The following is a 15,446-nucleotide window of genomic DNA, read 5'->3' on the forward strand; positions in this document are numbered from 1 at the left end:
CGTAGTGGAGACGCGAATATGTACAACACACTGACTGCTTCTCACTCAAGTTGAGAAGAGTCTAGTTTGGGAGAATTATGATAAGTCGTACTCCGTGATAAGTAAAACTATGCGCATTGCCGAGTATTACATACATGACCGCAAATCACAAATGTTCTAATGAATTAGTTCGTTAATACAAGAATTACTGGATGCCAAACCAAACCAAACCCCATGGCACTACAGCCCTTGAAGGGCCTTGATCTACCAAGCGACCGCTGCTCAGCTCGAAGGCATGCAGTTTGCGAGGTGTCGTGTGGTCAGCACGACGAATCCTCTCGGCCGTTATTCTTGGCTTTCTAGACCGGGGCTGCTATCTCATCGTCAGATAGCTCCTCAATTCTAATCACGTAGGCTGAGTGGACCTCGAACCAGCCTTCAGGTCCAGGTAAAAATCCCTGACCTGGCCGGGAATCGAACCCGGGGCCTCCGGGTGAGAGGTAGGCACGCTACCCCTACACCACGGGGCCGGCTTATTACTGGGTGCAGTTAGGCTATATCCCGAAGAGAGAGCTTTAAGGATTAGACATATTACATCATCTGTCGGACGAATCACCTTCAACTGTGTCATATACCCTCACTCCATATGAACATTGCAGAGAGGTTTTGGAATTGGCCCACTATCTAGTGATTAGATACTGTATACTACCACCCCTTTTAGCCTGGCGGCCAACATTCTGATAGTGAAAATGTTTTCCACCAACGGGATTCGAACCGGCAAGCCATAGGGTGAGACCATATGGAGTTTCCAAAGAAAGAAGAGAGCAAGTCCATTTTCCACATGTTTTAGGAGATACGAAACAAATTTTACACACTCTACAACTTTTTACTTTTGCAATAAAACTATCAACATTAACAAAACGACCAGGGAGTTAGAATATAGGCAATGAACAGGAACTCATCGTTTGTATGACAAGATTAATTTAAAAAAATATGAATTAGGACTTACTTACTTTTTACTTTAGATTAGGATATTTATTTATTTATTTTAATGCGTTGTTTTCAAAATCGCAATCAAGCAATAGTGTAGTATCTCAAGTATTTATTCACTCATATTCATCCTTATCCTCTTCAGAGTTTACTGCTGCAGGTGGAATATTGTTCTGTAAAACCAAAAGTGCTCCTGAGGATCAAACCGCAGCAGATGTTTGATGTCATTAAGCTTTGCGTCTTTAACCGGGACAAGTCCATCGTATTTCTGCTTAGAATAGACTTTGATTCAATTTTTTCTTACTCTTCCCTTATATAAGTAGATGTATGTTTGAGGTCCCACATGCCCAAGATCAAAACAATGCTTGGTGACAGGGTTTTTTGTTTATTAACATTTTGGTATTCGGTCTGTAAGACCATGCTGCCAGCTCTGTACATGTATTAAAACAGTAAGGTCAAAGATTGACATATTTACAACATGGGACCTGTCATGGCATTGTAACTACTTGGTGATAGAAAGCCACGAAACAGGAACGAGATTCCTGGTACAGATGATTTCAACAGTGGAGTGTAAAATTCTTTGTAATTATCTAGGACAGTAATGCTAATGACAGACAGCATGAATAAAAATGTTAAGGAAAGCTGATGCGCAGATTCAAACACACTAACGCACCCTTGTAAGTACAAGGCTGAGCGGCTGCAATTATTGAACTTATCAATTTTATAATTGAATCTACTGAACCTACCTCCATTTTTTTGGTAATCTGATTTACTTCTTGCAATGAAAATTCTGAAATGTCACATTTGCCAATGACTCGAACATGGACTTACGGCAGTTGAACGTTTGAAATTAGTACACGAGCAGTACCCCACTAACTCCCTCTGAAGAGATCATGCAAGAATGTTTTTTCCAAAAAGTGGTCTTAACGACAATTTGCATTGGAGCCTTCGTATAAACTTGACTAAGCAGACTGGAACAAAGATGGAAGTGTTTTAGAAATATTATCTTAATCTTTAAAAAAGCTGTTGAATGCACCATTCTTGCAAACTATGTAGCAAGATGCATAGATTCAGCAGAGTAGTGAACGTGTGACTATTTCTAGCCGAGTGCACCCTTATAAGGCAGACCCTCCGATGAAGGTGGGCGGCATCTGCCATGTGTAGGTAACTGCGTGTTATTGTGGAGGAGGATAGTGCTATGTGTGGTGTGTGAGTTGCAGGGATGTTGAGGACAACACAAGCACCCAGCCCCCGGGCCATTGGAATTAACCAATGAAGGTTGAAATCCCCGACCCGGCTGGGAATCGAACCCGGGACCCTCTGAACCGAAGGCCAGTACGCTGACCATTCAACCAACGAGTCGGATACGTATGCAAGTGAATCAATGTGTATTTTCATGCAGAAAATCTGGTCACACTCTTAAATCACAATAGAGTTTATTTCTTCCGTAAGGTTTCATCATTTATCTAATACCTGACTCCATCCAGTCTTCGCTGCTTCTCTCTATAATTGGCTTGAGATAAATCCAGAGGTACAAACATGAACCAATGAAAGTGTAAAGTGAAGAGTGGGTCAAAAACAACCTCCGTTAATAAAATTTGCTATGATTGGAGAAAGTAAGCAGAGGTTTGCTATCAATCACTACTGATCTGCATTTAGGGCAGTCTCCCAGGTGGCAGATTCCCTATCTGTTGCTTTCCTAGCCTTTTCTTAAATGGTTGCAAAGAAATTGGAAATTTATTGAACATCTTCCTTGGTAAGTTATTCCAATCCCTAACTCCCCTTCCTATAAACGAGTATTTCCCCCAATTTGTCCTCTTGAATTCCAACTTTATCTTCATATTGTGACCTTTCCTACTTTTAAAGATACCATCCAAACTTATTCGTCTACTGATGTCCTCCCACACCATCTCTCCACTGACAGCTCGGAACATACCACTTAGTCGAGCAGCTCGTCTCCTTTCTACCAAGTCTTCCCAGCCCAAACTCTGCAACATTTTTGTAACGCTACTCTTTTGTCGGAAATCGCCCAGAACAAATCGAGCTGCTTTTCTTTGGATTTTTTCCAGTTCCTGAATCATGTAATCCTGGTAAGGGTCCCATACACTGGAACCATACTCTAGTTGTGGTCTCACCAGAGATAAATATGCTCTCTCCTTTACATCCTTACTACAACCCCTAAATACCCTCATAACCATGTGCAGAGATCTGAAACCTTTATTTACAATCATATTTATGTGATTACCCCAATGAAGATCTTTCCTTATGTTTATACCTAGGTATTTACAATGAACTCCAAAAGGAGCTTTCACCCCATCAACGCAGTAATTAAAACTGAGAGGACTTTTCCTATTTGTGAAACTCACAACCTGACTTTTATCCCCATTTATCATCATACCAATGCCTACTGTAATGCCCAATGTAATATGATTAGAGAGTCGACGTCGTAGAGTACGGGGCGAGTGTTACCCTCCACTAATCTTTTGGGGGAAATAAGTATAATCATGTTTCCAGAAGCATGCAGAAAGCGAAAGGATTCGACACTGGAGAAGGCAGACGTATTAGACATTTCAACACCAACCTAAATTGTCGTTCGTATATGTGTCACGTCTTTGGTTAGTAAGTGTACGTTTCTCCACCCGTGCTTCACTAGACTTCACAGTGACGCAGTTTGGGTTCATACCTTGACGGGTCAAGTTTACTTAAATATTTAGCATCATCATTATATAAAGAAAAACAAACAATTCACTATCCACTCGAAAGTTTACGCCACAGATTCATGATAATTCGATGTATGGTGTGATATAAATACTCACGTATCGCAAACATTCAGAATCAATCGCTGGATGAACTTACCTGTAAGAAAACGAAATATATTATTAGAATTACATTTATACAGCTCATTCACTTCAAAATAATACTAGAAATTAAAACAAGTAGTTTTTCATTAATGCATTAATTCATAAAGCATCTAGACATAGAGAAATGCTTGTAAAATTATAATAATAATAATAATAATAATAATAATAATAATAATAATAATAATAATGTTAAACATCTCTTCATTGTTATACTAAGAGACGCCCCGATGTCGGAATTGTGTCCCGCTAGGATTCTTCAACGAGCTGGAAGTATTTGACTTGGTGCTGTTGAATTTAAACCCCCTAAATGCTACGGACCTCAGCAAGAATCGAACCCGCCAATTTGGGAACTTAAGGAGAAGAATGTTGCTACTGGGGTTGACGCGGAAGCATTAAATATTCAAGGATATTTACATCAGAAGTTCTCAGCAACAGTAATTCGAATATTCTTGTGATAGACTAAAAGCTACATGGTTATTCGACTTCAGCACGCAGTCGGCTTCACGTTGTTCTTATGTTGTCAAATTAGATTGTTCGATCCCGGCTGATGTCGGTAGTTTTTGAGGGGAATTGAATACGGCAACTCTGTGTCGTTGGCTTCCAGCTCATTAAAGGAGCTCTTTCTTTTTTTATATGCAGTTTTTTCCACTTCTAAGTTGAATCACGGGTGCAATCTGTATCGCACATGAGGTTTCCGCCCAGTTGTCATTCTTGATGCCAACATTATGTGGAAGGATATATATTAAATGATTACGTATTTCTGCAGAGGTTGGCACTGTGGTGTGTTGTGTGCATTAAGACAAACACAAATTAATACGTTTTCCACGAGGAATTATCTAGAGGTTACTAATATCATGGACCTTATCGGGACTGGAAATAGTCACCCTCGGAACCGAAGGCCACTACGTTTATCAACCAGCTCGTTAAAGAACTCTTGTTGGGCCAAATTCCGATATCTCTGGTTCTCTTGAAATATGTTCGTATAACCATTCACGGAACATTAAACAAATAACATCAATATTTAACAATGAACTCAAACATCTTGTAAGCATTTTGTGGTGCCTTTTGATACTCAACGATTAGCGTGTAGGAGATAGCGTTGTTGTGTAATGGATATAAAGGTCATCTGTCAATCTGTACAGCTGAGATGTCTATACTTGTGTATTTAGAATCTTTAGGACCTATAATTATGAAGACAGTAACTGCTTATTTATTAGGTTCCATCGCAGAATTCGCTTGGTGATGAAGTAAAGTGGGCGAGAAGGACATCACTGGGGAGGATTTGAATGAGCTACAGTGAGATATATACTCCCTTATTTTCTCATTCGCGGTCTCGCAACTGAACACACTTTATTCCGGAACATAAAGACTACCTTAAATTTGTAACTGGGTCGGGAATCGAGCGTGAGCCAACTGTACAGGAAACTATCATAATAATGGTCTGTTCGGTGATGAGAAACTTTTATGGAAGCTGGAAGCTGTTGGCCTAGTAGGGACAGCAGTCTCTGCCAGAAAATATAACACCATGCAGATTTAAGCCAGTGTGTAATAAAGTTTGGTGCAGAGCAGATATCGACATGTTCTTCAGGTGCTCGCTGCACTCGAATGTCCTCGACATGTACAGTGCTACCCATGGTGAATGAGGCCATTGTTTGCACTTGGTACGGCGGCACACCGATTTAAAGCCCACTCACTCAAGTAAACTCGTTCAAGGCAAGCGTGGAGACCTGATCGAGGGCGTCGTCCTCTGAGGAGAACATGGGCTGGACGAGTGGTTCTCGAACCCTAGTTTCTTAAACTGTAAACATAGGGATATTTGCGCATACAAATTCTATTGAAAATACGCGCAGGGTATTACGGTGTTACATTGTCCGACTCCTTGGCTGAATGATCAGCGTTGAGGCCTTCGGTTCAGAGGGTCCTGCGTTCGATTCCCGGCCGGATCGGGGATTTCAATCGCCTCTGATTATTTCTTATGGCCCGGGGACTGGGTGTTTGTGTTTGTCCCAACACTTTCCTCTTCATATTCCGACAACACACTATACTACCAAACCACCACAGAAGCATACAATAGTGATTACATCCCTCCATATAGGGTTGGCGTCAGGAAGGGCATCCGACCATTAAACAGGGCCAAATCCACATATGCACCACAGATCGCAACCGCGACCCCACAGGTGTGTGAAAAGTGGTAGAAAAAGAAAAAAGAAAGAAAGAAAGAAAGAAAGAAAGATTATGGTGTTACATTTATCTGTAGTAACGTAATGAGAGGTCCAGAATTTATCTAGAGAGAAGCTGGAACTCTCGTTGTATTTATTTTGATTTTTTAGTGAATAACCAGAAAATTAAGTAAGTAATGATAAAAATGAATAAATATAAATGAAATAAAGAGAACAAAACTTTCAGTACGGAATTGCACTGCTTTATTTTTGCATTTCAACACTTTGGGCCGTAGTCTCCAAATATGTCGGCAGTCGAATTTATTAGAATAACACAGCTACGTCCTGCTGATAATGCGGTCTGTCGTTAACTGTGTTCAGTGCGTTATTCTGATTAATGTGTATAAAAACAAGTCCACGTATATATAAAACGAAACACGAAAACGAGGCTGTTACAGTAGCCTAGTATAGCAAAAAATATAACACTTTGATAGGTTGAAGTTCCTCATATTCTTATACCGGGTTGGTCATTGGAAGCATGAGCTAAATAGTCCCAATTAAAACAGTTGACTGTCTTCAATTTTTTTTTACGAGTTACTTTACGTCCCACCGACACAGACAGGTCTTATGGCGACAATGGGACAGGAAGGGGCTAGGAGTGGGAAGGAAGCAGTCGTTGCCTTAATTAAGGTACAGCCCCAGCATTTGCCTGGTGTAAAAATGGGAAGCCACGGAAACTCATCTTCAGGTTTCCGACAGTGGGGTTCGAACCCACTAACTTCCAAATACTGGATACTGGCCGCAATTCAGCGACTGCAGCTATCGAGCTCGGTGTCATCATCTTCACAGATTAACCTGTAGACCCACATCATTTCAGAGTTCATTCCATCCTTTTACATTCGGTGTATTCAGTTAAGATTCCTCATATCTGTCTTTTTATCTCTTCCGTCCACTCTCATCTTTAATCTTAGGATCGTCTGGCTAAATTGTTAGCGTACTTGCCTTTGGTCCACAGGGTCTTGAATTCGATTCCCGGCCAGGTCGGGGATTTTAACTTTCATTTGTTAATTCCGATGACTTGGTTGCTAGGTGTGTGTGCCGTTTTCATTATTAATTTTTTTTTGCTGGGGGCTTTACGTCGCACCGACACAGATAGGTCTTATGGCGACGATGGGATAGGAAAGGCCTAGGAGTTGGAAGGAAGCGGCCGTGGCCTTAATTAAGGTACAGCCCCAGCATTTGCCTGGTGTGAAAATGGGAAACCACGGAAAACCATCTTCAGGGCTGCCGATAGTGGGATTCGAACCTACTATCTCCCGGATGCAAGTGTCGTGATGGCACCGATGCCGGGGATCGAACCAAGATATATAAAGTCCCATAGCATATATTAAGTTAAGGAGATTAGAATTGAACTAGTGGATCCCCAGTACAGGAGACCACTAGGAATGCATAAACGAAAGGATAAAGAGTTTTCTTACAAGAAGAATTATGGTTATTAATTGTGTAAAATGTGCTACTTTATATTTGAAACATTTAGAATTGGATATGTGAAATTACTTGTTCTTCAAGTCCTGCTACGGAAGGCTTATGAGTAACTTGTTATTGAGTTGTAATCTTATCTATGTAAACTGACCAAGGGTTGAGTAAATGAACAGTGGCTAGCTACAAGCACAAATCCAGCATTCAGAATAATTAGCATTGGGAGAGACAAGGAAAGAATACATGACTCATGGAAGGATGGAGCATCGGAAAATCTCCATTTCATGGCAAAACATTCCACTCAGTGAGAGATATGAGTTAGGCTGAGTGAGACAGAGAATAAGTGGTTCTGAGATTGACCACTATAGCACCACCTACTGGAGAAGGATCCCAGTTGGGGGTAGACTAGTACTAGGGTGGGAGTTCCCCCTCTCACTAGTTAGCAAGGGCCAGACCAGGATATATATACAAGCTGCAGAGGCTTAAGGGATATCTTTAGTCTTGGACAGGAGAACGCTCTACGTAGGTCAAGAACGTCGGTAATAAGACTGGAGGTGCTTACATTCAGAATGAGAGAGAGGAGTAGGACATAGCCGCGTTAGAAGTGATATTGGAAAGACTTAGTCTCTCAGACAGTAGTGGGAGATGCGGACTTAGGCTTAGAGACAAGCTAGAGGGCAACTCTCAGGTTTTCAACATAGACTCTACCCAGGTCGGAAGTCAGTATTCTAAAAGCTTCCGGAGCAGGCACATCACTGAAGTATGCTGTAAATAGACATTGTAAATATGTACGGTAGTTGGGAAGTCAGAGTTGAATTCAAATATATATCATATTAAATGGGACTCAGTACTTCATTTAATGGTTCAGGGCACCCAACCCACAGATTCTCCAAGCCGCTCGGGAGAACAAATCGTCCAGAACATCTCGGGACAAGGTGAGTCACGACAGACTTACGTTTTGGTGTCAGATGTGGGGTGCCCTTAGTTCGAACTCCGACGAACAGTAGAACCATATCAGTCCGATGTTCGCGCACTTCGAGAAGAAGATTGTCCGAAAACCGCGCATCGCAGAAGATTGAACCGCGCACCGAAGAAGATTGTCCGAAAACCGCGCATCGCAGAAGATTGAACCGCGCACCGAAGAAGATTGTTCGAAAACCGCGCATTGCAGAAGATCGAACCGCGCATCGTAGGAGCCACAATCCAGCCCAGCTGCAGGGAGCCAGCAGCCCAGCAGCCTATTAAGCAGCCTACACGGATCGCAGCCAACAAGCCCAGCAGCCTGTTAAGCAGCCTACACGGATCGCAGCCAACAAGCCCAGCAGCCTATTAAGCAGCCTACACGGATCGCAGCCAACAAGCCCAGCAGTACAGAAGACATCGTAGGGTGAGTCACTTTAATTCAGTATGGCAAGTCAGGAGGAGGATGTAGATTTAAATGCAGGAACACCAGAATTTCAGATAGCAGAGGCTGATGATGATGATGATGCACGTAGCATAGAAGGACCGTATGTAACTGTAGTAGAGGGACACAGACTGATTGGTCGAGAATTTGACGGTAGTCAGCCAGACAGACTACGAGAGTTTCTTGCCAAAGTAGATGCGGCTGTACGCATGATCAGGGAGAATGATCAGGCACTTTTCTTTAAATATATATTGACAAAAATTACAGGCAAGGCCCGAGAGAAGCTCTTGGTAAGAGCTGATATTACTAACTGGGAGAACGCTAAAGTAGCGCTAAATGAATATTATGGTAGGCAGGGCACGTTAGATCTATATATCTGCCAAATGTTCCAAAGCAGTCAGGAACCGCGAGAGAGTGTAGCATCCTGGGCGCATCGCGTAGACACGATGGCGTCAGCTTTCAGGGATGCTTTATTAGAGGGCGAATGCCTACAGGATAGGCAGGCACAGTTGAAGTGCGTGAGAAAGATAGGAGTGGCTAGTTTCACACAAGGGTTAAACAACCCAAGAATCCAATGTAGAGTGCAGGATCAGCAACCTTTAAAATTTGAAAGAGCCGTGGCAATAGCTAGGCAGGAAGAAGCAGTCATTATATCCAAACAGGCTAAGGATGGATTGCAAAGTAGGCGGAACACACTAGGGTTCACACGGAGAATTGAAACTAACAAGCCTAATGTAGCAAAACCAGAAGGAAGGTGGCATCCTAAGCCTAGAACAGCAATGGTTAGGGTGATTTGCTACAATTGCAATAAAGAGGGCCACCTAGCTAGGCAATGTACAAGTCCGAGAAAGGAAACACAGGGTCAACCTATCGGAGAGTCAGAATTAAAAAGACCACCGACAACGCTAACGTGTCGGTATTGTAAGAAACAAGGACACATAGAGAGAGATTGCCGAAAGAAGCAAAGGGACCAAGTAGGTGTAGAAACGCGAACGGTCCGCACAGTCAAGGCGGGCATGAGGGAGAGTACCAGGGGTACACGAACTTGCTACAATTGCAATAGGAAAGGGCATGAGCAAGATAATTGCAGGCTACCGGTTAACAGACAACATACCGAAATAACGAGATGCTATTCGTGTGGTAGAGATGGTCACTTGGAAAGGGACTGTTGGAGAAATGTACTTGGTAAACAGTCCACTAAACAGTGCTATGCTTGTGGGAAAGCGGGGCACTTACAGAGGTACTGTCGCACGAAAACAATGGGTCAACAGATAGGCAGAACGGACATGAAAGTCTTCCGAAGGTCTGGAGACGAGGGTGACAGGGGGTCGCAACAAACCAAGGAGGGTCCGTTTGGATCAGTGAGTAGCCAAGGACAGGCTATGAAAACCAGGTTAGCAACAAACTAAGCAGGGACCGAAGGCCGGAGACAACCTCGGAATCCCGTAGAAAAATAAGTCTCGAAAGTTCAGATGACGAAGGCACGATGTTACTTAGCATCGTCCAGAGAGGGAAACCGCTTCGATTCTTGTTAGACACAGGGTCAGAAATTAGCCTGGTCAAAGAAGGAAGCGTACCAAAAGTATGCGCAATTATGAGGGGACATGTCGTAGAACTCACCGGGGTCAGTGAAGGCAAGCTATATACCAAGGGTACGGTACGGTTTGAGATAAGTGGTTCCAGTCACACCTTCCATGTAGTGGGTAAAGACATTAACTTGACCCAAGATGGCATTATTGGGAAGGACCTCTTGTCAGATGGCGTAATAAATTACAAGGAAGGCTACGTCATAATAAAAGGGACCAGGTACTCAATGGGGGCTCGAGAGACAAAGTTGATCCGTCTCGAACCTAGGACCGAGAAGGTAGTGGCCATTGAGGTAAATAAGAATCTACCTGTTGGCGTAATAGAGCGAGCAGAAGTAGCACCAGGGGTGTATTTAGCCGAATGTTTAACCAGGTCCCAGAGAAATGAGGCTATTGTAAGCATTATTAACACCACCGAGAAAGAAGTAGAGATACAGAGCCCTGTGGTATGCATTCATGAGGTTGATTACACATGCCTGTCACAAGGAAGAAGGGTAAGGCTAACCAAGGAGACCGAAGACAATGGTTTAGGTTTCGGAAAGTTGCGCTCACAGAGAGTGACCGAACAGCTGCGGATAGACCATTTGAACATGGTAGATGCAGAGAAAATATTGGCCATCTGTACAGAGTATGATGATGTATTTCACTTAGAGGGGAACAAGTTGACCCATACGAAGGTAATACAGCATGAGATTCCAATATCTAGGGAACAACCTCCTATTAACGTACGGCCCTATAGGCTCCCAGAAGCACAGAAGGGAGAGATACGAAAACAAATAGATAAACTGTTGGAGGATGACATAATCAGTCCCAGTGTGTCACCCTGGAATGCGCCGTTACTTTTAATCCCAAAGAAACTAGATGCCTCAGGCATACAGAAATGGAGGGTCGTTATAGACTATAGGAAATTAAATGAGGTTACAATAGGAGTTAGTTATCCCCTACCATTAATTTCCGAATTGTTAGATGCCCTTGGAAAGGCTAAATATTTCTCGACTCTAGATTTAGCGAGTGGGTACTACCAAGTGCTACTGAAGCCTGAAGATAGGCCCAAGACCGCCTTCTCAGCACTAGGGCAGAAGTATGAATATAAGAGAATGCCGATGGGTATCAGAGATGCCCCAGCCACATTCACAAGGCTGATGAACACTGTGCTAACAGGGTTAACTGGCATTAAATGTTTATGTTATCTGGATGACATAATTGTGTATGGTAGCTCAGTAGACGAGCACAATGCCAAGTTACGAGTAATACTCCAGAGGCTGCGAGAGAATAATTTAAAACTCCAGCCTGATAAGTGCGAATTTTTAAGGGCCAAGGTGGCATTTTTAGGCCACGTAATCACGGAAGATGGAGTCCACCCAGATGCTAAAAAGGTCCAGGCAGTCAGGGATTTTCCCAGGCCGACCACTAGCCGCCAGATCAAGCAGTTCTGCGGGCTGAGTGGGTACTATAGGAAGTTCATCCCTAACTATAGTAAAATTGCAAAGCCACTTTATGAATTAGTAAAGAAAGACGTTCCCTTTGTGTGGGGAGACAGACAGGAGCAAGCGTTTGAAACACTGAAGCGAAGGCTAATAGAGGAGCCTGTACTGCAATATCCAGATTTTGAAAAACCCTTCGTTGTTACCACTGATGCAAGCAACGAGGCGGTTGGAGCAGTACTGTCACAAGGACCCATTGGGAAAGATCTTCCAGTTGCCTATGCAAGCCGGACGCTTAACAAGGCAGAAGTAAATTACAGTGTAACCGAAAAGGAATTATTGGCAATAGTGTGGGCAGTGAAGTATTTCAGGCCGTACTTATTTGGGCGGCATTTCACTGTAGTGACGGACCACAAGCCATTGAAGTGGGTTTTCAATGTGCAGGACCCGTCTTCACGCCTGCTGAAGTTTAGGTTAAAGCTGGCAGAGTACGATTTTGTCATAGAATACAAGCAGGGTAAGCGGAACTGTAACGCTGATGCCCTGAGTCGTAATCCCATTGTAGAGAAGAGCCAAACTAGAGTGGTCAGTTCAGCTCGGAAAGGACCCCAGACGGAGGTCAGAAGAGACACTCAGTATCCTGGTGACGTTAAGGTTAGAGTAGCGAGTTCAAAACCCGAGGACGCCAAGGCAGAGGGAATCGAAGTCGGCTACACCACGGACGAGGGCTCCGAGGACGCTAAGGCAGAGGAATCCAAGCCCGAAGGTAGTTCACCGGAAGGAGAAATAGAAGGGCTAAGAGAGGAGGAGAAATTAGCCATAATGAAGGAGTGTCATAACTCATTAATAGGAGGCCATCAAGGGATTGCGAGGACATTCGCAAGACTGAGCGAGCGAATACAGTGGAAGGGTATGAAAAAGGACGTAGAAGAGTACATTCGCTCTTGTCCATCATGTCAGCGAAATAAGGGGACTCGGCCAGACATCAGAGCCCCCATGGTAATTACAGATACTCCAAGCACAGTCTTCGAGAAGATGTCGCTTGACGTAGTAGGCCCTATGCCTTTGACGGAAGCTGGTAACAGGTACATTCTCACCTGCCAGGACCAGCTGTCCAAGTATCTAGTGGCAAGTCCAATGCCAAATCAAGAAACAGATACGGTGACACGTACATTAATAAATAATGTCATCAGTATATACGGGATACCCAACCAGATATTGACTGATCAGGGTAGTAACTTCATGAGCGAGGTGTTCAAAACACTCTGTAAGGTGTTGAGGATACAGAAAACTCACACCACAGCGTTCAGGCCACAGTCAAATGGGAGCATTGAAAGATCCCATAAAGTATTAGTGGAGTACCTTAGGCACTATGTTTGTGCAAATGAACAGAACGATTGGGACCGGTATCTCCCAACGGCAGCTTTTGTCTACAACACGACCAAGAGCACAAGTACGGGGTTCACGCCTTACGAATTGATATTCGGTAAGAAGGCAAACATCCCAGGAGTATTGCAAAAACCACCTGAGTCAGGTTATAACGAGTATCAGACAGTGGTTGAGGAGCTAACCCAGCAGTTAAGGAGAAACCACGAGGCAGCAAGACGAACCTTAATAGAGAGAAAAGAAAGAGAGAAGCAGGACTATGACAAGAAGCAAAACGAAGTAACCTTCCAAGTAGGAGATAAAGTTTTGTTACGTAATGACGCACTGCGACGAGGGAAATCCAGGAAATTGAGCCCACCTTTTGAAGGTCCATACATTATAGTAGGCGTATCAGGTGTAAATTGCACCTTACAAATGAACAAAAAGGGAAAGAGAACAAAGGTTCACAAAAATAGACTAAGGATGTTCCTGTGAGAGCTAAGTGGGATAGCAAAAGAGGTAGACAAATAAAGGAAATTAGCTAGGTTAATAATGCGGGAATGTAAACAGTCAGTTAAGTAATAGAAATTAAGTTTGGGGAAATTTATAATTGTTAGGTAACGAATTTCCTGTCGTACCTTACAGTTGACAGAAGACGATGGCGGAGATAACGAGTTGGTTCCACATCGTAGTAACCCTGTGGATGATGATGTCGTCTCATCTCGAGGCAGGTGGAGAGGTGATAGACGTCAGAGTGACGCCATATGAGAATACACCTGGTGTATATTTCGATGACCAGGGCGAAGTGCAGTTATATACTACAGAATGGACCCTAGTAACGTATGTAAATTTGAATCAGCTGACAGAAACATTTGCTCTAGCTCAGAGATATGTGAGACGAACGAGGTTGCTATGTTTGCAATTAGAAGTTACTTCAAATTTTACTTGCCAGCAGGACGTAAATATGCTGCAGACACATTTGGAAAGAATAAGAGGATCAAAAGATGTTATTAATAGGATCACAAAAGGCGTGGCAAGGGAAGAAGGGAATAGACGAAGGAGAGGATTAATTAATGCCGTAGGATCAATAGCGAAAACGTTATTTGGAACACTTAGCGAAGACGATGCAGAACGATACGAGGGAAAGATTTCTGAGCTAGAGAAGGAGCAGCTCTCTATTATGAAAATTGCTAAAGAGCAGATGATTGTTGTTAAGTCCACCCTACAAACCATGAACAGCACCATCTACGAGGTAAATGCAAATGAACTTAGAATCAGTAAGAATTTAGATGAAATTAGATTGTATTTACAGAATGAAACACTCCAAGTAGCCGGAGCGATTAGGCAAGCAGAATTGGAGATAGCTATTAATAGACACTTAATTGAAATTGAAGGTCTTCTAATGCAGTTGCATGATCATTATAGTATAGTATTGGAAGGTATTATGAATGCTCAGTCTGGGATAATACATCCTCAGATAATTACACCAGATGAGATCATTAAGGCCTATAGAAAAGCGCAGGGAGATTTTCCAAGAGGTATTTCCTTGCCATTTGAATTAAAGTCGACTTATGGCTACCTTATATACAGGGTAGCTTCAGCAGAAGTGTTTTTAAGTAAAAATTTCTTAGTGTATGTAATGAAAACACCCTTAACAGATAAGACAACCTATTTATTGTATAAAGTGATACCTTTTCCTACTCAAGTGATAAATAACCCTAATCATTACGTGTATGTGAACGAGGAAAAGAATTATATAATCATGGATAAGGAAAAACAAACATTCGCGCAGTTGAGTGAAGAACAATTAAACGAATGCAAACAGGTAACTTCCATGTGGAAATTATGCAAGGTAAGGTTTCCAATTAATACGGTGCACACGCAAAATAATTGTGTTGTTAAATTAATTAGTGGAGTCAATCAAATGCCTGAAAATTGTGCCAAACGTGTGTTGCCCGTTAGAGACTTGATGTGGATTCTCATAGAGAATAATAAATATATATATGTGTCCCCTGAAGAGAAAAAGGTGACTTGCATGTGCAAAGATACTACTAGTGATATCATGCTTAAGGGTACAGGTACGATAGAAATAAGTCCTATGTGTACACTGTATGGCCCAAATAGTAAAATTCAGGGAGTAGGGAAAATAAATAGTACGCAAGACAAGGATTTAGTGCCAATGATAGCACTACAATATG

The 15,446-nt window shown here is 42.7% G+C and overlaps 1 protein-coding gene across 2 annotated transcripts in view; it reads right to left on the reverse strand.

Annotated features, from left to right (window-relative positions):
* Window positions 1–15,446, reverse strand: part of CAH1 (carbonic anhydrase 1) — a 334,335-nt gene that overhangs the window by 91,629 nt on the left and 227,260 nt on the right. Inside the window, exon 1 of one of the 2 annotated variants that reach the window (XM_068231045.1) lies at window positions 3,786–3,806. The exons of the other annotated variant lie outside the window; for it this stretch is intronic. Within the exon in view, the coding sequence (XP_068087146.1) occupies window positions 3,786–3,798 (13 nt within the window). The 5' untranslated portion in view covers window positions 3,799–3,806. Of the gene's footprint in view, window positions 1–3,785; window positions 3,807–15,446 lie in introns of those variants that run through there. 2 annotated transcript variants of the gene reach the window in all.

This window comes from Anabrus simplex, chromosome 1, assembly GCF_040414725.1.
Source record: "Anabrus simplex isolate iqAnaSimp1 chromosome 1, ASM4041472v1, whole genome shotgun sequence".
NCBI classification, from domain to species: Eukaryota; Metazoa; Arthropoda; class Insecta; order Orthoptera; family Tettigoniidae; genus Anabrus; species Anabrus simplex.